At 37.6% G+C, this 24,988-nt stretch overlaps 2 protein-coding genes across 9 annotated transcripts in view; one reads left to right on the top strand and one right to left on the bottom strand.

The window, feature by feature from the left end:
- Positions 1 to 292: 292 nt before the first annotated feature.
- Positions 293 to 2,889, bottom strand: METTL18 (methyltransferase like 18). 5 transcript variants are annotated; one of them, XM_035010851.1, is made up of 3 exons: positions 2,800 to 2,876; positions 2,106 to 2,187; positions 293 to 1,647 (listed from the first exon to the last, which is right to left on the bottom strand). In XM_035010851.1, exon 3 carries the CDS (start codon positions 1,456 to 1,458, stop codon positions 346 to 348), a length of 1,113 nt encoding a protein of 370 aa, XP_034866742.1. In that variant the 5' UTR covers positions 1,459 to 1,647; positions 2,106 to 2,187; positions 2,800 to 2,876; the 3' UTR covers positions 293 to 345. The 5 variants fall into 5 exon arrangements, with proteins under 5 accessions (XP_034866742.1, XP_034866740.1, XP_034866741.1 ...); XM_035010849.1 differs by lacking the exon at positions 2,800 to 2,876 and adding an exon at positions 2,711 to 2,796; XM_035010850.1 differs by lacking the exon at positions 2,106 to 2,187 and having other exon boundaries at positions 2,800 to 2,889.
- Positions 2,890 to 2,904: 15 nt separating this feature from the next.
- Positions 2,905 to 24,988, top strand: part of CUNH1orf112 (chromosome unknown C1orf112 homolog) — a 49,168-nt gene continuing 27,084 nt past the window's right edge. The window contains exons 1-10 of one of the 4 annotated variants that reach the window (XM_035010841.1): positions 2,905 to 3,110; positions 5,250 to 5,289; positions 7,010 to 7,098; positions 8,737 to 8,841; positions 9,332 to 9,472; positions 11,098 to 11,263; positions 12,993 to 13,077; positions 15,174 to 15,312; positions 20,410 to 20,490; positions 22,149 to 22,213. In XM_035010841.1, coding sequence (XP_034866732.1) covers positions 3,000 to 3,110; positions 5,250 to 5,289; positions 7,010 to 7,098; positions 8,737 to 8,841; positions 9,332 to 9,472; positions 11,098 to 11,263; positions 12,993 to 13,077; positions 15,174 to 15,312; positions 20,410 to 20,490; positions 22,149 to 22,213 — 1,022 coding nt within the window. In that variant the 5' untranslated portion in view covers positions 2,905 to 2,999. Of the gene's footprint in view, positions 3,111 to 3,180; positions 3,561 to 5,249; positions 5,290 to 7,009; positions 7,099 to 8,736; positions 8,842 to 9,331; positions 9,473 to 11,097; positions 11,264 to 12,992; positions 13,078 to 15,032; positions 15,313 to 20,409; positions 20,491 to 22,148; positions 22,214 to 24,574; positions 24,791 to 24,988 lie in introns of those variants that run through there. The other 3 variants (XM_035010843.1, XM_035010844.1, XM_035010845.1) reach the window with 3 other exon arrangements.

The raw sequence follows: 24,988 nt of genomic DNA, 5'->3' as shown, positions 1-24,988 counted from the left end.
ATCTTAAAAAAAAAAAATCGTAAAAAAAAGAAATAGAAAGTGTCAAGTTTCCCCGAGAAAAAATTTATTTAATGTCAAAGGTGGTAGAAAGGCCAAATAGAATAAAGGTAGAGAGCAGAAAACGTTCCCACAAAATAATCTCCTAGATCTCATCAAGTGCTCAGAATACTATTTATCTAGCTCCCCTAGCAAGTACATGTTATTAATATAGCTGGGATATTATTTGGATAAACAAACAAACATCATAATTAAAAAAATAATAATAGCAAAGCAGAAATAAAACATTCAAAAGTTTTTGGTTATTCTTTTTATTTCACTTAGGACACTCAGTGGACAATAACTCAGTTACTTAAAAGCCATTTCAATTAGGAATCTCTTTAGTCCTTCATCAATTATTTCGAGTGTTCTAGTCTCAAATACGTTCCTTTCTTCCACAAACTTTTGAAAGAGATGAATACCTCCACCTACACCAAAATAATGTGCTTTGCTGGCTAAGAGCACCCGTCCATTCTTATCTAACAATCTAAGGAATGTCTGGTGCAAAGTATCGTAATAATCTGGATTGTAAATGGTTTCTGAGGTGAGAATGAGATCATATTTTTCAAAGAACTTTTCACTACTTAGTACAAGCTTACAAAACTCAGACCACTCCCCTGAAAAGAACCGGCACTTACATAATTCTTGTGTTATTTTTGATTTCCTGCATCTTTTCACATCGGGTTCATTTACATCATTTCCTTCACCTTCCAAAGTTGAGTTAGCCACTACATTAGGTAAGGTTACTTCATCAATCACCATACTGTTATAATCTTGAAAATGAATTTCTTTGGCCCCTCCCTTGAATGCAACTATCCCCAGCAACCCTGATCCACAGCCAAGATCCAACACTTTTTTCCCAGCAAATTTCACGTTGGCCTTTGTGAAATAAGCCAGCAGGTCAAAGGTACATTCCCAGATTTTTAAGCCTCCTTCATAAACACCAGTAATCAGATCAGAGTGAGAAGAAATGCTTTGTGAAACTGTATTTTCTCCAGGGAAGTTCTCTTTCAACAAGATGGTTTTCACTGTTGATACATTAACATGTTGGGGACCTGATAGTGTTTCTACGACTTTGTTTTCTAACACTTTCTTTAAATCTTTAGGCATAGGATGCTCTTGGGCAACACTCATGCAGGGATGTTTTTCATGTGGCTCCAAGTTACTTGAGCTATTTGCTGCACCGAGTGAGCGGTCGGTGTCTTGCGAGGCAGCTGCATTGCCCACTGGCTTATGTTCCGACAAATGATCCTGAGGCCAGTCAAACTGTTCTGTAGAACATTTTCTGTCCCTGTGTTTACCTTCTTTACTTTCTGAGACTGAAGGCCCTTTGGAGGAATCTAGGGCCAAAGCTCCATCTCCAAGCGGTGTTGATTCATTTTCCAGATGGTTTTCTATAGTAAAATTAAATTGAAAAGTCATCCTCTCATTAAAGGCACACAATCCTTAAATTCAAAGGAAGATTCTTCAACTTCTGGATAGAACTGATGACACACATAAACCTACTTCAATTATTCAGTTAGTTTTGTTGAGGATTAATTTTTCTTTACAATATTTAGAGATGTTTCCAAATGACTTTTTAGAGGTCTTCGCTCTTCTTTCAAATTAGCTCTGGAGAAAAAAAAGAAAATTGTTATTAAAAAGTAAAATGAGGGGCATCTGGCTGGTTCAGTTGCTACAGCATGCGACTCTTGATCTTGGAGTCCTGAGTTCAAGCCCCACATTGAGCATAGAGCTTACTTAAAAATAAATAAATGAAATAAAAAAATTTTTTAAAAAAGGTAAAATGATATATTTCACTAAAATGTAACATTAAATAGCACCCCTCCCCCCTTCCGCTATACAGCTGCTTTTTCTGTAAAAGCTGTGAAGGGAGAGGGATAGAAAGAGAAACATATACACACACCCTTCAGGGTTCAAGAAATGGAGAAGAGAATAAACTGTAAAAACAAACAAAAGGACAACAGAACAACTACTCGAAAAAACATAAAGTTCAAAATTGCCAGGCAGGAAAAGACAAGCCTGACTTAAGTCTTTCACCTATCATGATCTTGCCCAAACATACCTACCTCCTAAAACTGCCAGAATCTCTTCACTTCAGTCTGTTACCGTAACGGGCCTTCAAGATTTTATTTTGGTAAATGACAATCCCTTTAAAAACAAGCACGGGTATGGTGTGCGTAATTCATCCAAATGACCTTAGCTACAAACATTTAGCAAAGACCAGAAGCCCCAAGGGTATGGGAGTAGGAGAATTTTGGAGTAATTAGTAAAGATTAATTTGGTTTTAGAGAAACAAAATAAGGGCACTGACTGGAGAGTCCCCTAGAAAGTAGAAGCAACTTCACCAAAACTCTTCACAGTATTTATCGTGTTAGATAACTTTATATACCATTTGCTTCAATTTGCACAGCTCTGGCAGGCGGGGTCTTTATTTCCATTACACGAGACGTACAAAGTCGGGTCGCATAGTGAAGTGGGTAGAAAGGTGCCTGTTTCTATCTACCCAACCGCGCCCTGGGCCTTGGATTCATTTCTGGCTGCAAGTCCCAGGTCAACCGTGACCCCAGATGCTCAATCTCAAAGCCCCATGTAACAGACGGTAGCATATCTGGGGTCTTCCGCCTTCACCTCCCCAAAGCGCCTCACTGCAACCGTGTCCAGCGATCCAGACCTGAGAACGCTCGCAGCCCGGGAAGGTCCCAGCGCCCGGCGCTGAGAAAGCACGCGCCACGCCGGACCCTCGGAATGGAAAGCGCGAACCTGTGAGTCGAGTCCTCCGCGGGCCAGACAAGCCCGGCTCCCTTCCCAGCCGCGCGCGGCTCGAGCTCACGAGGAACGCAGTCCGCTTCCTCTCTATGGTACTGGTGCCGGCGGAGAGCTCGCAAGGCCTGCCGGGAGGGCGGGAGTTTCCGGTCGTGGCGGTGGCGGGACTGGTTTGAAGCTGCACTGGTTGGCGAAACATGTCTCAGGAAAGCGCGGCCCCGGCGAGCGCTGTTCCTCTGGAAGAATTAAGTAGCTGGCCGGAGGAGCTGTGCCGCCGGGAACTGCCGTCTGTCCTGCCCCGGCTCCTTATATCCTTCATTGTCGCCTCCCCCCACAGAGGGCCGTGGGGCAGGTCTCCCAACTTTTCTCCGGTCTCGTCACACTCGCCGCCGGGCCGTGTAGAGTTCCTGAGGCCTGAACTCTCTCCTTTCCTCGCTGATGGGCGGGATGAGTAAGCGAGGGAGACGAGGGCGAGCGGGGACCATGGCTGCCCAGACCGAAGGCATGCCTCCCTTTGGCGCTGGAAGGGTTCGCACTGGTGTTCCGCCCTGATTTTGGCAGCGGATGTGGCATTTTCTTCCATTCCTTTGTGCCTTTGAGTTTTTCTGTACTCGTCACGTGCAATTAAGTGTAAATACCTTTGCTTGGGATAGCGGGGAGGGAAGCACTCAGACCTGACCTGTGAGGTGAGCTCTGACTCCTAATAGCTGGATGAGGTAAAGAGATGTACTCTGAGCTCTTAACCTCTAGGACGGCTGGTGAGTATGGATACCTTTCTCAGGATTACGGGAATTAAAGGACGTAGGTCTGCCATGGTGCCAAGTATGTAAAAGATGTCCAGTAAATAAAAATGTTCTTCCTCTTCTCGGACCTCTTTCCATTGTTGTTGGTTACAAGGAGTTGCTTCCTTTTGTCATTGGCTGTCACCTGCTGAGTTTGAGTTACTTAATGCCTCCGTTGTCCAAGTGCATACTGTTTTTCTTGTTGTAAATGTGCCTGGAACCCAGCCCTCCATGTTAAAAGGTAATTATTTCTTTAACACCTTTGCGCTCACCTTCAACATAAAGCCACACTTAAAAGAAAAAAATGACCTTCACTTTAGAGAGTCTCAAATAATTTTTTACATCTAAAGGCAAATATACATATTACCGTTATGTAGAAGTTTCTTGCATAGGCATTGGCAAAATCCCACTTAGGTTCCAAAGGCTTTTCTTAGTCATTGTGCAGATTCGGAATCGCTGTCCTCAAGGATTTTGATTTGGAAAACACATAGCATCCTTACTCCAAAACCTTTACTGGGCACATAATACATACCAGGCAGGGTGTTAGGCTTTGGGGGAACAAAGATAAGGAACATGGTTCCTCTTTTCCCCCCTCAAGCTTATGGGGAGCTTCAGTAATTGAAAGTCAACATTCCCACTTGGTTTTGCATCTCAGACTTAACATTCAAAAGAAACTAAAGCTGTTCTTCCCCCAGTTTTCAACACTTTTCAACAGATGAAAGATAAGTTTTTAATAAATTTATAGTCACATCACCCAAGCACTATTTTTATATTTTGCCTTTTACATACTCTTTTCCAGTCTTTACCTGCATGTCTACATAATCATAAATTAGGTTTAATTTTGGAAGGGGCTAGAATTTTTTTGACCTTTGCTGAAATTTTTCTGTAAGACAAATTCAACCCTATTGAGCTAAATAAAATGAGTTAATGACTATACCTCATTTTGATTGTTGCTGTAAAATTAATATATGCAAAGTAATGTCAGAAGAAGAATCAATTCTTGTATTACTGTGATGGAGTTATAGTTTGTTCATTTTTCTTGCTGACACATTCTTTAATACTTATTTTACAATAAGAAAATTTTTTTTTTTTTACAATAAGAAATTTCTAACAATTCTTGGTGGTATACAAGTGTACAGTTTATAATGTGATTACTGCTAACTTTTGTAATGGACGTAGGATAATTTATTGTCACATTTATAAGTGTCCGCTATGTGCAGAAGAGTTTCAGTCTGATAAGCTTCATAAGAGGCACACAACGTGAAAAGAAAATAGAAAGTGTTGAGTGACTTAACACAGATGCAAATAAAATACTGGAGAGGTTCGAAGGAGGAAGAAATTTCTTTCCTGTTTTAGAAACCAGAAATCCATGGATTATTATAGTACTGTTCCTCTGTCAAAAGAATGTCAACTACACATAGTTTGAAAAGACAATTTTATCCCTGCTCAATTTTGAAAGTATTTCCTTGGAGTATTTTCATTATATTATAGTTTGTTTACCTAAGAACATTAAATTTTTAAAAGTAAAATTAAGCCAGTAATTTGAGTTTAATTTCAGTTTCTTACTGATCATTGCCTAAACTTTAAGAAGGCTGCTTTTTAGATTTATTCTTAGCAGTGAATATCCTATTACTGTAATACTGGTATCTTCCTTAATTTTTTTACTCTATGTATCAGCATTCTGACAACTGGATCGAGCATATTCGTAAGTAAAATTATCTTAATTGTTTGATTTACTTTGATGTCATTAAGGTCTGAGTCTACATATATCGATACATTTCATATTCCCTTCAAGTGTATTCTAGTAGTGTTACAGCCTCTGTAAATTTCAGTTACTTAAAATGACCAAATTCCTTCAAGTTGTAGTACGTAAAGTTTTAAATTCTATTTTGGATGGATACCAGAACTATTGATAATGTCCATATAAGCGCATTGAAATTTTAAATGTTTGTTGTTAAACTGGTTAGACTCATATAAAACATAATTTGCAGTCTGCTTTCAGGTTGACTTTCTCATCTTCTCTCTGTTCTTTAATCTTACTTGGCTTATTTATTTACTTATTTAGTTAGGAGAAGAGATGAATTAAGACTAGACTACACAATTTACTCATATTTTGAGTTCCTTATTCTATTTACATTTCCATGGTTGTGGATATTTATAATTTTCAATCTGTTGCCTGTTGGGTCTAATTTTTTTAAGTAATAATTTTTTTTATCCTGAGTATATATATTTCTACAGTGAATACTTAAACATATTCACTGTAGAAAATTTGAAACGTGCAGAAAATCAGAAAAGATAATGAAACATCCATTAATCTGAAATGGTTAAGATTTTGGTATAGAACATTCTCATCTCGATTCTATACATTCGTGCTAGGCTATCTATTATTCTTTGTATATACATGTTTATATATATTAAGATTGGGATTATACTATTTTGGAAGCTTGGTCATTTAACCTTAAAGTATTGTGTGAATATTTTTTCATGGTTTTAAATGATCTCGAATAATAATTTTAATGAAAGCAAATCCTATTCAGTAGATGTACCCACATCCTTTAAGTGGTCTTCAAAGGCTGGACATACAGATTTTTTTTGTTTTTGTTTTCTTGTTATTATTTCAGGTACTTAATAGTTTCTCTACATAGGGGAGCCTGGGTGGCTCAGGTTAAGTGTCTGCCTTTGGCTCAGGTCACGATCTCAGGGTCCTGGGATCGAGTCCTGTGTTGGGCTCCCTGCTCAGTGGGGAGTCTGCTTCTCTCTTTTCCTCTCCCTCTCCTCCCCTCGTGTGTGTGTGTGTGTGTGTGTGTGTCTCTCTCTCAAATTTTTATTTTTTTATTTATTTTTTATTTTTTTTAAAGATTTTATTTATTTATTTGACAGAGAGAGACAGAGTGAGAGAGGGAACACAAGCAGGGGGAGTGGGAGAGGGAGAAACAGGCTTTCCCGCAGAGCAGAGAGCCTGATGTGGGGCTCGATCCCAGGACCCTGGGACCATGACCTGAGCCGAAGGCAGATGCTTAACGACTGAGCCCCCAGGCGCCTCTCAAATAAATAAATTTTTAAAAATATTTTTATTTATTTATTTGTCAGAGAGAGAGAGAGAGCGCACAAGCAGGGGGAGTGGCAGGCAGAGGGAGAAGCAGGCTCCCTGCTGAGCAAGGAGACCAATGTGGGACTTGATTCCAGAACCCTAGGATCATGACTTGGGCTGAAGGCAGCCGCTTAACCGACTGCGCCACCCAGGTGTCCCAATAAAATCTTTTAATAAACATAGTTTTTTTACATAGAAAATGGCATTTTGAAATTGTACAAAGCTTCAGATTGGTAGTACTTACATATTCTTGCATTTGGGGAAGGGGCAGTGATCTTTGTTGGCTGACATGACTTAATATTCTTATAAAATATGTTACTATTTTGCTTTATAGAAATTCTGAAAATTATTGTGGAGATGTTTTTACCTCATATGAACCACCTGACGCTGGAAGAGACTTTCTTCTCACAAGTGCTGCCAAAGGTATAGTCCTATTATCATCTTAATCAGTCTACATGTTATAAAGGCTGTTTAAATCTAGCCTCAGTTTTAGATCATTTATTAACTGTGGCTCCTTTTTTCCTAATGTATCAGACATATTTGAAATACAAATAATTTAGTAAGAAATAGATCTCATGTGAGAACATGATGGTGTTAGTGTCATCATTAGGTGGTTAAAAACTATTATAATTTTAAGTAGTATAGATCCTTTACTAATTGAATTTACATTATTTGTAGCTAATTTTAAGTACTTCTGTATTTTAAAGCAATTCAATGAATATCTGGGATGAGTGAGGAAGTTAGCTAAGATCTTCTCTGTAGAGTTTATAATAATTGTTAAATTTCATTGTTTAGAAAAATTGAGCCAATTTTTTAAAAAGATTTATTTATTTATTTTAGAGAGAGAGTGCAGGAGCGAGTGTGGGGGAGGGGCACAGGGAGAGAGAGAGAGAGAGAGAATCCCAAGCAGACTCCCTGCTGAGTGCAGAGACCTATGCAGTGCTTGATCTCACAACCCTGAGACCATGACCTGAGCCGAAACCAGGACTTGGACACTCAACTGACTGAGACATCTAGGCACCCCTGGAGCCAAATTTTATTAAAGAAGACTTAGAATAAAAAATAAGGCTGGAATGTTGGTAAAATCAAATAACCAAGAGAAAACATTAAGTTCACCAACTACATTATCTTTTACTCTACATAGTTCCTATTACCTTTTAGATATATATGGTATACTTTTTCTCTGAAAAGCACAGGCATTTTTTTTTTTAATTGAAGGAATTAAAGGTATTTTGTGCAAAAAATGAAACTTTTTTTAATGGTTTTTAAGTTTAGCTTTGAAGCAGATAATCATCAAAATTCCTGTTACTCATATTCATTTGATTGTTCTCTATCTAAAAGTATCTTAGAATTTGTTCTTGACCACCAGAAAAAGATCCAGCTGTTATATAGATTAAAATAAGGATGTTGAGTATTAGCTTGCCTTTGGGAAACAATATCCTCTTTAATTACATTGTGTTGTTATTCTTGCAGTGTTTAGGCCATTTAAATTGTTTAGAAAAATCTGAGTATTTAGATCTTAGGGTAGCTAACTTCACAGACAAAAAAACTTAGTTCTAAGGTCACATAGAGTACCTCTAACCCAGGAAATGGTATTTTGAGTTGATCAAAAAGGGGAACTGTTTAGAACGCAAGTAAATAGGTAATTCAGCACAAATTCATCATCACTCCCAGAAAATACCCTTATAAATACCTATATGAATATTGATTGGTTAAGACCATCAACTTTTATTGTGTAGAGTAGCACTTACCTTTGTTACAGCACCAAAAAATGAACTTCGAGCAATTTTTTACATGGATGTTATTAAATAGAGTCAAACCACAGAAGTGGAAAAGAAATCAATTTCAACCTGAAGCTTTTAAAAGATTGTGTTATATGACTACTTTATATATATAAAAACATATATATTGTTTACATTATTACATGCAGTTAAGCTAGATAATATCCCGTGGTTATTACTAGTAAAAAATTGTCTGATTTTTTTTTTTTTCTTTAAAGATATGTCTTCCCTTTCTAGTGTTTTCTGTTACTCCTCTTTATAACATGCTTGCTTTTCACAGACTGTGAAATTATTTGATGACATGATGTACGAGTTAACCAGTCAAGCCAGAGGACTATCAAGCCATAATTTAGAAATCCAGACCACTCTAAGGAATATTTTACAAGTATGTCAAATTTAGTAGAAAGGGTATAGGGGAAGAGCTTAAACAGTGTAAGAATTTTTATACTGATATTAATTAGCTATATATCCTTTATGTAGTGACCCAGTGCTGGAATTAAATTTATAGAATTAAAGATATGAATGCAAAAAAATAAATTTTGTATTTTTTTATACAGTTTAATGCTGAGTAAACACCAAACTTATATAAGACAAGTGATCAAGATATCTTGCCCTACCTATAATTTCAAAGCTTATATGTAGAACACCTGCTATATGCTTTGATGTGTGGGTTAGGATTCTGAGGTTTTTTTTAAAACCAAATGGCTAGCCAGTTGTTCCAATATTTGTAGTTCTGATAGACTAAAGTTCAATGAAGAAGGAATAGAGTGTCCATTTTGTTCACTGCTGTATCCCTGGTACCCAGCATGTCTGATACCTTTCTATGTTTGTGAACAAAAACATACTGTGAATGAAACTTCTCTCCTTATTTCCAGACAATGGTTCAGCTCTTAGCAGCTCTTACAGGATGTGTTCAGCATATCTGTGTCACACAGGAATCCATCATTCTAGAAAACATTCATAGTCTTCCCTCCTCAGTCCTACATGTAATCAAAAGTACATTTGTACATTGTAAGGTAAGTAATGAGTCTAAGTATACTTTAAATGGCCTGAAATCCACAGGCAAAAAGGCTGAGGAAAATAGTGTTTGCACATAAGATTTTACATATTAGCCTATATTACTGGAGTAAAGTAGAACGAAGAACCATGTACAGGCATACTTTGGTGTTTTTTTTGTTTGTTTGTTTTTTGTTTTAATATTTATATGACAGAGTGAGACACAGCGAGAGAGGGAGTAGGAGCCGGGGGAGTGGGAGAGGGGGAAGCAGGCTTCCCACAGAGCAGGGAGCCCGACACGGGGCTCCATCCCAGGGCCCTGGGGAGGGTCGTTAAGGTGCTTAAAGTTAGGCAGATGCTTAACGACTGAGCCACCCAGGCGCCCCCAGGCATACTTTGTTTTATTGCACTTCGCAGATATTGTGTTTTTTACAAATTGTAGGCTCGTGGCAGCCCTGTATCCAGCAAGTCTTTTGGTGCCATTTTTCTAACGACATTTGCTTGTTTCATGTCTCTTTGTCACAGTCTTGTAATTTTGACAATATTTCAAACGTTTTCATTATTATATTTGTTATAGTGATCTGTGGATCAGTGATTATGATTTGCTGAAAGCTCAGATGATGCTTAGCATTTTTAGCAATAAATATTTTTTGTTAACATATATACATTTTTTTCCCAACATAATGCTATTGCACACTTAACAGATTACAGTGTAATATAAACATAACTTTTATATGCACTGGGAAACCAAAAACTTTTTTTTTTTTTTTAAAGATTTTTTTATTTATTTATTTGAGAGAGAGAGAATGAGAGACAGAGAGCATGAGAGGGAGGAGGGTCAGAGGGAGAAGCAGACTCCCTGCCGAGCAGGGAGCCCGATGCGGGACTTGATCCCGGGACTCCAGGATCATGACCTGAGCCGAAGGCAGTCGCTTAACCAACTGAGCCACCCAGGCGCCCCAGGAAACCAAAAACTTTAACTCGTTTTATTGCAGTAGTCTGGAATTGAACCTGAGATATTTCTGAGGTGTGCCTGTATGTAAATATTTGTTTCAAAATAAGTGGTTATAAGGAACTGATTAAAATGGGCTTTTGCGGTTTTTTGATGTTTGTTTTTCTTTTCTATAAAGAAAGAAGAGTCACAGGAATCCTGAAATTGTTCTGTCATGGTATTGGTGGATCAGATGAATTCCTTAATGATTAGGTGCCTATAAAAGGACACCAGCCCTTTTGTAGTCCATCTCTACATTCCTGAGGCAGCTTTAAACCGTAAAAGCTGGCCTAGGAATTGTGGGTCACAGGGAGTTTTGGTACTGGTATTCATTGGGTGAATAAAATCACTGGTTTAACTAATGCTTCTCTTTGGTGATAGGGTGCTAAAAGTCATGTACCTGACCAAACCTTATGTATCTCCCTTTTAGTTCTATATTTGCAAGTCTCGGAAGTCAGAGATCATGCTTTATACATGCCTGCATCTCTTGAAGTACACTATATATAATGGATGGTCACTAAACATTTGTTTAATGAGTAAATATGTGATTCAGTAGAAAGCACTGAAGTTATGAGCTTTGATGGAATGAGTTAAAGTAAATTTGGCTCTTGATCTTTATGATGTGCTATTTCTCTCATTTTTATTTGTGATCAGGATAGTGAATCTGTCTATTCTGGGCATTTACACCTAGTTTCAGACCTTCTCCAGGCTCTTTTCAAGGAGGCCTATTCTCTTCAAAAGCAGCTAATGGAATTACTGGATATGGTTTGCATGGACCCTTTAGTAGATGAAAATGATGATATTTTGAATATGGTAATAGGTAAGTGAGAAAACTTCCTATTTAGTATGTGACATATGTTGACTAAACTGTATATCCATTAAATTATTGAACCCAACATTGTTTCTAACGCTTCATGGTATTTTACTCACTCATTATGTATAAAAAAATTTAAATCCTACCTGATAAATTTTTAATCTTCTAAATTTTAGAATTTATAAAATTGATATGTGATGCCTTAACATAGATTTGTACATTCAGTTAAAGTTCACCATACATGATTTTTCCACAGTGATTAACAAAAAAGTCATGCAACTTTATACCTTCTTAAGTAGTCCAGATTCTGAGGCAGTAGCTTTCAGAGTTTTTAAACCATAATTCAGTAAGAAACGAAGTTTGCATTTCTTTCCAGAGCACATATAGTTGCATATGTATATGTTCATGAACGTGTATGTATTTATTACGTAATATATACATTTATTATATGTAAAATAATACCTGTTTTATATGTAATGTACTCCGTTATATTGTTTCATTTTTAAAGAATTGCTGATTGCTACTTCATAATTTTATCACTCACCAATGCATTATAACCCAGAGTTTGAAAAACAGTAATTTATAAGGACAAAAATTTCATTTATAGTTTCTGTATAAAGAGTTAAGTTTGCTTTGTGCAGTATATCAGGTACCTCTTGCTCTATAAAAACCACCCCAAAATCTATCAGGTTAAAACACCTACTTCTTTATTTATTCACGATTCTGTGAGTCAGCAGTTTAGGCTGGGCTCAGCTGGGACAGCTTTCTCTGCTCCCCATGGTACAACTGCTTGTTCACTCGTGTTTTTGCAGTCAGTGACCTCATCACATCTGGCTGTTGGCAGAGGCAGAAGCACTGAGCTGGCCACGTGTGGCACATCATCCAGGAGGCTAGCCCGGGCTTGGTCACCTGATGACGGCCTCAGGGTCATCATCAGGAGAGGACAAGCCCCAGTGTGCAAGCACTTTTTTTTTTTTTTAAAGATTTTATTTATTTATTTGACAGAGAGAGAGACAGCGAGAGAGGGAACACAAGCAGGGGAGTGGGAGAAGGAGAAGCAGGCTCCCCGCTGAGTGGGGAGCCTGATGTGGGATTCGATCCCAGGACCCTGGGATCGTGACCTGAGCCGAAGGCAGTTGCTTAAGCGACTGAGCCACCGAGGTGCCCTGTGCAAGCACTTTTTAAGTCTTTGCTGGCCTTATAGTTATTATTATCCTGTTGACCAAAGCAAATCATATAACTAAGCCCCAGATCAGTGTGGAAGGGAACTGCCCAGGATTGTGGACACAGAAAGGGAAGTCATTGGCCATTTTTACAAATAAAATGAAAGAGTAGAAGCCTTTCATAAATACTGTGCCAATTTGCTTTAATTCTTCCTTGTTTGGTATTCTTTTCCTTTGCCGCTTATTTTGTCATTTTGGATTAGAATATCTATAGAATATTTCAATTATAATAGGGTACAACTTTTATTCTACTGAACATTTTAGTTTACTTAGGTCATTTAGTTTTATTTAGGTAGGTGTAAACATCAAAAATTAATTTTCTGTAATTTGTAAAAACCATAAATCAAAAGTATGACACTTATTTTTAAAAATTATTTTGAAAAGTTTTTTTCTAACTGCATTACCTATTTTAATAAATGTCAGAATTGATCAGTAGATAGTTTTAAATATAGGAGAAACTCACCCCATATGACATTTGAATGTCCTAAGAGTTCTGTTATCTTTTTTTGTAGTTATTCATTCATTGTTGGATATCTGCTCTGTTATTTCCAGTATGGACCATGCGTTTCATGCCAATACTTGGAAATTTATAATTAAGTAAGTTTTTTTCCTTTGCTTTTTTACTTTTTGTAATATATTTTCCATATCCAAAATCTAAATTATTCATAAGTTTTTTAGATTGCATTTAAAACATTTTGTATGGGTGTGTATAAATGTTTCCTCACACTGCTGTCTGATTAATCCAGATATTGTACATGTAGCTCCCAAACCAAATTGGACTTCTTTACTCTGCTGCTTCTAAAATTTAAAAAAGAAGCTCTTCTTTGTTACTAATACTTTTTTTTCTTTTTCAAGATATTTAAATTCAGGTCAGTTAACATCCAGTGTATTATTCATTTTAGGGGTAGAATTTAGTGATTCATCACTTGTATGATGCCCAGTGCTCGTAACAAGTGCCCTCCTTAATGCCCATCACCCATTTAGCCCATCCCCTACCCACCTCGCCTCCAGCAGCCCTCAGTTTGTTCCCTAGAATTAGTCTCTTATGGTTTGCCTCCCACTAGTACTTTTGAAATAATGGGCCATGGGCCTTAACCACTTGCCTACTACTACTGTTATTTAACCCATCAGGTGTTTATTTCCAGGCTTAGAGAAATTAATAGTTATAATTAGAGCTGAATATAATCCCTTTATTATATGCCTTTGAGTTGTTCAAGTTTAATTCCATTTATAAAGTAATTTTAGCTAGAGCATTATGAAAGTTTGCCAGGGAGAGTGCCCATAGTGCTCATCAGATTCCTGGGGGTGGGAAGAGGTAGATTTGAGATGTAAAAATGGCTAAGAACCTCTACTTTATATACATGCATAAAAATTAAAGGTCAATGTAATATTTTTAGGTCTTAGGTGCTTTTTTTGCATCACCAGGAGATCATTAACTTGTCAACAAGTAATAGTGCAGTGGTTAAAAGTGTTAACCCAGAGCCATTCTGCATGTGCTTGAATCCATTTTGAAATCATTTACTCTTCCTGAACACTTGGGAAATTTGGTTATTTTCTCTGAACCTTAATTTGCTTATCCAAAAAATGGGAGTAATTAAAATGGCACTTTCTAGGTGGGTTTATTTTATTTATTTTTTTTAAAAGATTTTATTTATTTGAGAGAGAGAGAGCACAAGCAGGGGGAAGGGGCAGAGAGAGAGGGAGAAGCAGATTCCCCGCTGAGCAGGGAGCCCAATGCAGGACTCAATCCCAGGACCCCGAGATCATGACCTGAGCCAAAGGCAGACTCTTAACCAACTGAGCCACCCACATGTCTCTTGGTGGGTTTATAGTGAGAATTGATTGAGTTTATCGATATGAAATGCTAAGAACTCTGCATGGCATGTGAGTGCCCAGTGAATTACCACATCACCATCATTACCATTGAATGTGTTCTGTTCTTGTCCTCTTCCAATTCATTTGCTAGTCAGTGTTCAGTCTGATCTTTTGAAAATGTCAATTAGAGCATGTCACTCTACTGCTTAAAATCCATCCCATTTTGCTAAGAGTTACAACCTAATCCTCTCTGGCCTCTGCCTTCTTCACCAGCCCATCTCTGCTGCTCTCTCCCTGGTCTTAGTTCCTCAGACTCTCCTATCCCAGGGCCTTCTCGCCACTCTTTCCCTCTGCCTGGGATGCCCCTCTCCATATTCTACACCTTGCTGACTCCTGTTTATCTTTCAGTTCTCAGCTTAAGTGTTACATCCTCATGATAGTGTTCTTTGATATTCTTACCCTGAGAATAAGTTATTTTAGATCTCTCTGCTGTAGCATCCTGGAGTTTTCTAGCTTAGCATTTATTACAACTGTAATTAATTATTCTTAAAATTATTTAATGTTCTCTCTTGTACTAGACCAGAAGTTCCATGCAGACAAAGCAGAGAGTGACTTCTTTCACTTCTCCATCCCTAGGGCCTAGCAGAATACCTGGAACGTTAGTAAGAGTTCAATTAATATTTTACAAGGAGAAGTAAAAAGTTAGTCACTTACTAAGCTAACATGACAGCTTCAGAGGTGACATCAGCATGTCTTAATTATGTCATGTCTAATATATATGATGCATTGTGATTTTTACATGTTACTTCAAGTCATATTTTTATGGTCCTGTGTTACTTGATGTGTTACTTGTGATTGTATTCTTTTTATTCATTTAGGCAGAGCCTTAAGCACCAGTCGGTTATAAAGAGTCAGCTGAAACACAGAGATATAATCACCAGCTTGTGTGAAGACATTCTTTTTTCCTTCCATTCTTGTTTACAGTTAGCTGAGCAGATGACACAGTCAGATGCACAGGTAAAGTATGGTCTAATAGCACATTGAACAGTAGCTCTTTATGCATTTAGCAGTTACTAAATCTCATTTGAATCTGTGGATCAGTTTACCTAAAAGGGTTCTAATTTTTTGTTGTTGTTTTTTCAATCTAAGATTATTTACAGCCCATAATTACTTTTCACCCCAAACATTGCATTAGACTCCTACCTGCTCTTATTCCCTCTAGAAACTAGCTGTCTCCTGCCCACCCCCCTTTTTATGTAAGGGGGCATGTTTATGAAGCATTCTCCTCAGAATCCTTTCATTCTTTTCTACCCTAGGTCAAAAATCTAACTCCTTAGTCCTTTATTTATCTAAGGTTGTCTGATATAGCCACAGTTGGCCTGTTCTTCACCAATCTGTTGCAACCTGTAGTGATGGTATATGTAACTGTGTGTATGTATGAGTGTTCTCAAATTGATGCGCACTTACTTACATTTATTTTGATTTCAAAAAGTTACAGTGCTGAATTGGCATCCCATTTATGAAATGTATTATAAAAATTTATAACAAGTTTATTGGGAATTAATAGTTTATTTCCCTATAACAGTTTTATACATAGTGCCTTTTGTTCTCAGACTAGCCCTTTAAGTTTTATTTAACTCATAATGGCCCTAAATTATAGCATTAATAGTACTCAGGACCTAAGAGTTGCATGTAGTAATTTCAGTGGAAAATGAATGAAATATTTCTCCTGTAAAGTAACAGTAACCTCCCTTCCCATTGTGAACTTGCTAGCGGCTACAGGCAATTCCTTTGTATCTGGGCTCTTCCCCACCCAGCAGCTGGGGTGTGGATGTGTAAGGGTTCCTCCCTTTCCTAAAGACTGGTTGCAACTCCTGGGGCAGAGCTGATCTGGAAGGACTGATCCATGGGGAGGATGGAAATTTGAAAAGCAGTTCTGAAGTGGGTAAAAAGGAACTGAGGAGTAGCTTTAGGAAGGGGCTAACCTTTTCCTTCTTGTTTCTCTTCTTTTTCTCTTATCTGTTCTCCCCTTACATCCTTTCTCTTCCCCTTTTCTTTTCCACCCCCACTTCCTTCCATCGGTCTCCTTGCAGTCCCCTCACCCTCCTGGAAGAAGGAGGCATTTGGTTGAGTATCTTGTGTTCTGGCAGGAAGGTTGTTCCTTCTCCACTTCAATCCTATACATCTGTATCCTCAATCCTAACTTCCTCTTTTCCCAGTTTCCTTCTTGCTTAACTTGAGCCCACAGACTCTCCAGGGAGTGCTGGGAGAGGAAGATTAGAAGAGATTCGGACGGGAGGCACATGGGGCAAGCCCAAGCAACAGTATAGTGCAAGAGAAAGAAGTCCTGAGGGTGCCTGACCAGGGTGGCTGTTTGTACACAAAGTTCAGTTTATATAAACTGCTTGTATGTAGAAATCAAAGAATTTACATTATAAACTTTCCTAACTGTTTCATGTTTTTCCCTATGAAAATTTGGAACTGGTAAAGTGACTAGCACTACTCACAGTCCGTTGCCTAAAATGGAGCTTTGAGATGGTCTGTTTGGTTTCTCCTTTCTGAACTCTAAATTCTGAGTCACAGCGCCCTCTGCTGTTCACTATTGATATTTATTGAGGAATCAAACCATTTTTTAAAAATTCTTCCAAGCAAAGTTTTCTCACTTTGTTTTCAAAAACATCAAAATAAAACCACCAGATTTAATAGCTGATATGCTAAGTATGAAAGCATACAGATGTAGCAGTCCCTGTATTAGGTTCCTAGGGCTGCCATAAGAAATTACCACAAACTGAGTGCCTTAAAACAACAGAATTTATTCTCCCACAGTTTAGAGGAGAGAAATCTGAAATGTCTCAGGAGGACCATGTTCTTTTAAAGCTGTAGGGTAGAGTCTGCTCCATGCCATTCTGTTAGTTTCTGGTGTCCCTGGCATCCCTTAGCTTACAGCTGGAGAACTCCATTCTCTGCCTCCATCATCATGTGCTTTTCTCTCCCTGCGTCTTCCCATCATCTTCTTATAAGGACACCAGTTGTACTGAAGTGAGGATATACCCTACTCCAGTGTAGCTGCTACCTAAATAATTTTATCTGTGATGACCCTATTTCCAAATAAAGTTACATTCTGAGGTACCGGGGATTAAGACTGTAACATATCTTTTTGAGAGATACAATTTAACCTTTAGCAGCTCTGAGATTGACATTTATTCTCTGTTAAGTTTTGAAACTGGTTTCAAAAAGAGAATATTGTATTGGGTTTTTTAGCATACAGTTTTTTAACCACCAATGATTTAGTTTTTCTATAAAGATAGGGAAATTTGGGGTGCCTGGGTGATCAGTTGGTTAAACGTCTGCCTTTGGCTCAGGTCATGATCCCAGGGTCCTGGGATCGAGCCCCACATTGGGCTCCCTGCTCAGCGGGAGGCCTGCTTCCCCTCTCCCACTCCTGCTTGTATTCCTTCTCTCGCTGTCTCTCTCTCTCTCTCAAATAAATAAATAAAATCTTAAAAAAAAAAAGGGAAATTTATTTGTAGGGCAATTAATATAAATTTAATTTCCACTGTAATTGCTACCTTTGTTCATATAATGCTTGTAGAAATTGATATTTAGAAAATAAACATACTTTTCTACATAAATAATAGCTTATTATAAATATATAAATATAAAAATTTTTAAAAGATTTATTTATTTGAGAGAGAGAGCACATGCACAGAGAGGGAGAGGGAGAAGCAGGCTCCCTGGTTAGCAGAGAGCCCAATGTGGGGCTCAATCCCAGGACCCCCAGATCATGACCCAAGCCAAAGGCAGACGTTTAACCGACTAAACCACCCAGGTGCCCCTGCATACTTTCTGTTTTAAATTATTCAGTATATCAAGATGGGATTATAAATTATACACTTGATTTTTGAAAATGTCAAAATAAAAGCTCTAGATTTAATCAGTATGCTTAGTAATGAAGTAAAACTAGATCCTTCAACCAAACCTTGCGCAGTTTTCCTTTGAATGAGCCATTATGAATGAGCCATTCATTTAATAAGCATTTCCAGAGTTCTTATTCTGTGTAAGTAAAATTTTCTGCCCTCAACCATTTACAGTCTAGGCTGGGAGAAAAATAAACAGGTAGTTAGAGAATGGTGTGATCTTTGGAGAACTGGATGTTGGCTAATGGGAGTAAAGGTAGGAATCCAATCATGAAGTCAGGGAAGATTTCTTGTGATATGACATCTAAGCCTAAGATTTCTTATTGAGTATATTATACGGTCAGTGTAGATTCATCTTTAATCTCTGTACTTTTAAGCTTCTACAGCACTCTATAAGAAAATTCATGTTTATTATTATCAGAGAAGGTGAATTTTCATCTAAACTATTTCTGGTGAGGAAATTAACTGTTTCCAAATATTGTTAGTAAAGGTCAAAATGGTCATATTTAATTAATGGATCATCCAGTTCTGTTTTGATTGGTTTATTTAAGATTTTGCTATATTGGAAAGAAATCATAGTCAGTTAACATTAAACCTAAGATATGTTTTTCATATGAAATTATTCTCCTAATTAAAGAGTATCTATTTGACTTAATTTTATGGTACTGATTTAAGCTTTTTGGATTATGGTGTGTATTAGCATATTGGAGTGACAAAACAACCCACATTTATTGAGTTTAGGTGCCTAAGTGTCAGACACTTTAAACCTCACAATAAACTGTAGTATAAGCCACACATTGCAGTCTTATAGAGAGGTTTAATAACTTTCCCAAGGTATGTAGTAGTTGTAGTAGGGCCGGGATTTCAATCCAGGTAGGATGACTCCACTCTCTACCTCCCCTGCATACACACAGCCACTGTTCTATCAGTTTACAAATGTAATACATACTCACAAAACCCTCACACATTACAGAAATATTTAACATGGAAAGTGAAATCCTACTTTTATTTTCTAGAGAGAGCCACGGGTCAAGTTTTGACTTATTTTTGTGGGGTTAGGAAGCAAATATTAACACACACTTTTATTTATTTATTTTTTTAAAGATTTTATTTATTTTTTTGACAGAGATAGAGAGCACAAGTAGGCAGAGAGGCAGGCAGAGGGAGAGGGAGAAGCAGGCTCTCCGCTGAGCAGGGAGCCTGACGTGGTGCTCGATCCCAGGACCCTGGGATCATGACTTGAGCCGAAGGTAGCCGCTTAACTGACTGAGCCACCCAGGTACCCCTCACAACACACACTTTTAAATAATAATAGGATTATATACATATTGTTTTGCAGCTTGATTTTTTACTGAATTATCTTAGGGCTTTCTGTGTCTGTGAAGATAAATCTACCCAATTCTTTTTAATAGTTCTGTTGTGATTACAGTTTATGAAAATACCTTGAATTTGTTGACGGATACTTCATTCATTTCAGTTTTCACTATATAGAAATGTTTCACTGCATTTCTGTGCTAGCTAGTATTTCTATAGGATATATTTCCATAAGTGGAACTGCTACTGGATCAAGGGGATTCAACACTTTAATTTTTAATAATAATGCAAGGAGTATATTATCTTCTGCTCCCAGGAATGGTAAAACAAAGTGCCTGTTACCCCACTTCTTCAGCTACTTTGGGATATGACCAGTTTTTTTTCATACTTGCTAATTAAAAAGCCCTCCCCCCTTTTCCCTCAAAAGATACGTAATTAGGTTATAATTTGAATTTTTTCAATATTAGTTTATTGACAGTTTGTATTTTCTGTGAACTGCCTTCTCATACCTTTTCCCTGTTTTCTTTCATATCTCATTCTTGTATTGATTTGAGACTTTTTCTTTTGACCATCTGTTGGTCTCCATATAGCAAAGAGCAATAAGGTATTTAAATTTCTTTAACTTTCAGATCAACCAGGAATGATCACCTACCTCTTTTGCTGTATAACTTAAAATTTCTTTAGAGTTTAATTTTTTGAAAAATCTCTGTCATTAGTGTTTGTGTTGCTTGTAACGACAATTCAGAGAAGAATTATGTTTGCTTGGAAAATGTGTATACTCTGTTTATTAAGAGATCTTTTTAGAAAGTATTGTCTCATTTACAAGTTTAGCTGATTTCATATTCTTATTTATTATGCTTTCTTCTTTCCTTTTTTGGAACAGGATAATGCTGACTATAGATTATTTCAGAAAACACTCAAATTGTGTCGTTTCTTTGCCAACTCTCTTTTGCACTATACCAAGGTAAGGCTTATTTTTTATAATTTGTAAATTTGAAATCCACAATAAGTTATAAATTGTCCTGCTTTTGTTATTACTGCCAAAAACAATCTTCTGAAGGTATTTTGTCAGGAATATATTTTATAGGTTTCTTTTTTAAATATTAAATGTTGAGCATTTAATGGTAGCAACTTAAATATTTAAGTTGCTACCATCATCATGTTATTATTATTATTATTTTTTTTTTTTAAAGATTTTATTTATTTATTTGACAGAGAGAGACACAGCGAGAGAAGGAACACAAGCAGGGGGAGTGGGAAAGGGAGAAGCAGGCTTCCCGCAGAGCAGGGAGCCCGATGTGGAGCTCAATCCCAGGACCCTGGGATCATGACCTGAGCCGAAGGCAGACGCTTAACGACTGAGCCACCCAGGCGCCCCAACATCATGTTATTATTTTTATGAAATTCTCTGGAAAAATTATTTCTTTAAATATAAATAATTTTATTTTATAAATATAAATAAATATAAATAAAATTACTTCTATAAGCACAAGTCAATTTTCAGACGATAATTCAGTTTGACTTTGAATACTGTTTATAAATTACTTCTACCATATCTTTAAATTTTTTAATTATTATAGTTGAAATGTTCAAAGGTTTAAAATTGTGTACTAATTTTAAGAAGACTTGCATACTGGGGAGTCATCAGGATAGCAGTGATAATTGAAGAAATATGAATAGAGTAGATAAGTTATCAAGGCAGATAATTTGGAGAGAAGAGCAGAGAATGCTTATAACAGCCACAGAAATATCATTAGTAATACATATTGGTGACTAAAAAAAACTTCTGTCCCAGTTGAATTTGTCTTTAACCTTGTCTCCATCCCTTTGGAGGGAAAGATAAGGATCTCCAATTACTTTATTATAGTCAAAATTCCGTGGCAGGCACACTGACTACGGACACATTGCTAGCCTATTCGGGTGCTCCCGAACTGGTCCTGCTGGGCAGCCGCCACTTATGTAGTTGGCCCGTTGGTGGGAGGGTCCTGGCACCAATGGCACTTGATGGGGAGTTACCATACCTATACCCATTTGTTTGGTGTGTAGGAGGCAAAATTATGCCTAATTATGCCATTTTTAATCAGTCCTTTTCTATCAGAGGAATCTTTGATTTTTTAAAAGTTAATCATCAGCTTTTTTCTATATCCTATAATACAATAAGAACTGTTTATTTTACTTCCTAAGAGATAGCCTAGCCATGATGGAGCAGTCACAGCAGTACTCGAATCCTAGCCTTACTGGTTTTTTGCTATGTGACTTGATCAAGTTACTTGATTCTTTAGCTTTCTATTCTGTGAAATGGGGATAATAATATGTCATAAGATTTTTGAGAGGACTAAAATGAAATAAAGTGATATACCTAAGGTCATTTGCTACATGTCTATGGGAGTACTTAGTAGGTACTCAGTACGTGATAGCTGCTAATTGTGGTTGTGGTGATAGTTTTAGTGGCAAATTAGGTGCTTAGCCTTATCCTCCTTTTTATTCTCATGCAAGAACCTTCTTTTTTTTTTTTTAACATGGCATATCCAGGATTTTATTTTATTTCGCATGCCTTTGTGGGGGATATGGGTTAGAAAAGCATAGTGCATACAAAGAATGAATAGAGTTGTTTTATTTTAGGAATTTCTTCCTTTACTCTCTGATTCTTGCTGTACATTGCACCAGCTTTATCTTCAGATTCACAGGTAAGAAGAATGCCATTATTATTAAAATGTAACAGTGCCATTTGAACCATGCAAAGGTTAAGTGTATGCCATTTAAAATAAAACACGAGAGTAATTTTTATACTGTCTTAGTAAATTTTTATCTGCTTAAAATAATTGAGGATGGAAGCTTTTAAAGAGTAGATTCCATATGAGTTTTACTTATCTTTGTATTCTTAACTAGTATCTTATACCTGAGTGATGAATAATTGGTATGGTGATAAATACCAAAGGCCAAAAAAAAAAAAAAAAAAGAGGTTATATATACATAGATATATTTTTTTTATCTTTGTAACTTTTTATTTTACTTATATGAGATTTAAGTCGAGTAGTAGTTAACTCCATCTCAGAAAAAAAAAGTGAATTACAGAAAAGTGTCCTAATTTAGATAGGGGCTAGTGATATGTGAAATTGACAGTTAACTTCCAAGGAGCCCTCAATTGACACTAAAATACTCTGTCTTCTCATTTGTCCAGCAGTCCTCTCTAGTCTAGACAACTTTTTCCATACCTCTCCCTCCTTCAACTTCCCACATCTCTTAACACCTCCTCCCCATGCCCCATTGTCAATTCATGTCCTCGCTGTGTATGTCACTGAGAAAAATGGAAGCATGACTTCCTCCACACGTTGACTGTTCTACCTGTGTCTTGGTCCATGTGTTCCCTGTTCCCGTGAATGAGCTCTCTGTGCACCTGCCTGAGGCCGGCCTCTCCATGGGTGCATTGGTTCATCTGCCCTCAGGTGCTTAGGGACCTTTTTCTAGCAGTCATTCCCTTTCCCTCTTTCATCACTAATCTTCCCTCCCTGTGGGGGTCTTTCTCGTTAGTATACCAGCATGCTATTACCTTTCCCATCATAAGAATACAAAACAAAACCTCTCAGTTCCATATCCTCCTCCAAATGCCGTCCCACTTCTCTGCCTCTGTTTACAACAAAATTCCTAGGAGTTGTCTGTTTTACCACTTTTTTTTTCTTGAGACCATTCTAATCAGGCTTTCCATTCCACCACTTCACCAAAACAGCTCTTGTCAAGGTCATCAGTAACATCCACATTGCTGTATCCAGTGGTTGGTTTTCAGCCTCATCTTATGTAACCTGTTTGCCAGCACTTGATCCTTCCTCTTGAACTCTTTCTTCCATTGGCTTCTAGGATACCTCTCCCTCTTACTCTCTTCTAACCTCACTGGCTGCTTCTCCTTAGCAGGTTCCTTGTCTCCCCAGCTGAAGTTGGGTGTGCCTCAGTGGCTAGTCCTCAGGCCTCATTGATCTCTCTTTCTGGTCATTTTGTCTCACGATGTTAAATTCGTCTCCCCCTTTAATGTCTAATTCTGCCAGTCAGGGCGTCTACACTGACATTCACCCAGACCAAACTCTTGATTCCCACCCATTCCATCTCCACCTCCCCCACAAAATCTGCTTCCCTAGTAGCATCCTCATTTCAGTTTAAATGGTAACTCCAGGCACCTGGGTGGCTCGGTTAAGCATCTGACTCTTGGTTTCAGCTCAGGTCATGATCTCAGGATTGTGAGATCGAACCCCACATTGGGCTCCGTGCTCAGTGGGGAGTCTCCTTGAGATTCTCTCTCCCTCTCCCTCTCCCTCTTCCCCTTTCCCCCCAAATAAATAAATGGCAGCTCCATTCTTCAGATTGATCAGGCCAAAAACCTTACCATCATCTCTGATGTATTTTCCTTGTTCTTGTATCCACATGTCATCCATTAGCAAATCATCAGTATCACCTCCAGTATAAATAGACATATTCTTTGTGTGTTTGGTATGTATGCATACCCAACACAGCCAGTTCTCACCACCAGAATGCTCATATCTGATGCTGTCCACTACTGTGTTCTTGCCTGGGTTTCCACAGAGAGCATCCTACCCACTGTCTGCCTCCTCCCTTGCCTTCCTCTAGTCTGTTGGCCATACGGTAGTCAAAGTGAGTGATAAGACATCAATGAGATCATGGAACTTCTCTGTACAAACCCACAAATGATTCAGTATTCAAACAATTCAGTAGAATTTCTTGTCCACCTTAACCTTGTTTTATTTTTTTCTCCATGGCACTTATTAACATCTCTTATGTTAAGGTCTTACTTGCTTACTTGTTTGCTAACTGCCCCCCTTCATTAGCATGTGAACTTTATAAAGGCAGTGACCTTGTACATTCTGTTTACGACTTTATTACCTGCTCCTGGAACAGTGCATGGCACGTAGACACAGGCATTTAATAAACACTTGTCAACCTAAATTAAAAATACACCATTTGATTGAAAAACTAGTATTTGCTTTGATGCTTAGTAGCTGTAGTTCAAGTCTATCGAGTCTCATTACCTGTATCTTATTTATATAAATCTTTTACCTTACTTATAACTTAATTCTTACAGCAACTCTGAATAAACATCACAAATGAAGAATCAAGGAGGTCAAAGGAATGAACCAAAGTCACGCAACTAATTGACAGACTGTTGCTTTTTCCATCACACTACAAAGGCCTCAAGTGTTTCTCTTAAGTGCATCCCTTTAAATGCTGTTATCCCTTGCTAGACAGGCTTTTCTCAGGTATCCTCAAGTTAAATAACAAATTAAATATCCTCAATTAAAATAACATGGCAAAAAGTACCGAATACACACATCTTACTTACTTCACATAGGTTTGACTAAAGTTTCGTTTCAACTCTATTTACTGAGACATCTTTCATGAAAAAGTCTTTGCATTTTCCTTCAGGACTAGTATACAGTTTAATTCTTGCAAAGCCC

The sequence above is a fragment of the Mirounga leonina genome, unplaced genomic scaffold (genome assembly GCF_011800145.1).
Source record: "Mirounga leonina isolate KUSES-001 unplaced genomic scaffold, KU_Mleo_1.0 Mir_154, whole genome shotgun sequence".
Lineage (NCBI taxonomy): Eukaryota > Metazoa > Chordata > Mammalia > Carnivora > Phocidae > Mirounga > Mirounga leonina.
Note: the sequence above shows the minus strand (reverse complement) of the source record. Positions and strands in the feature narration are given on the sequence as shown.

Excerpts from the sequence above, each read along its gene's own strand:
- METTL18 (XM_035010850.1), bottom strand. The coding sequence starts at position 1,458 with ATGACTTTTCAATTTAATTTTACTATAGAAAACCATCTGGAAAATGAA.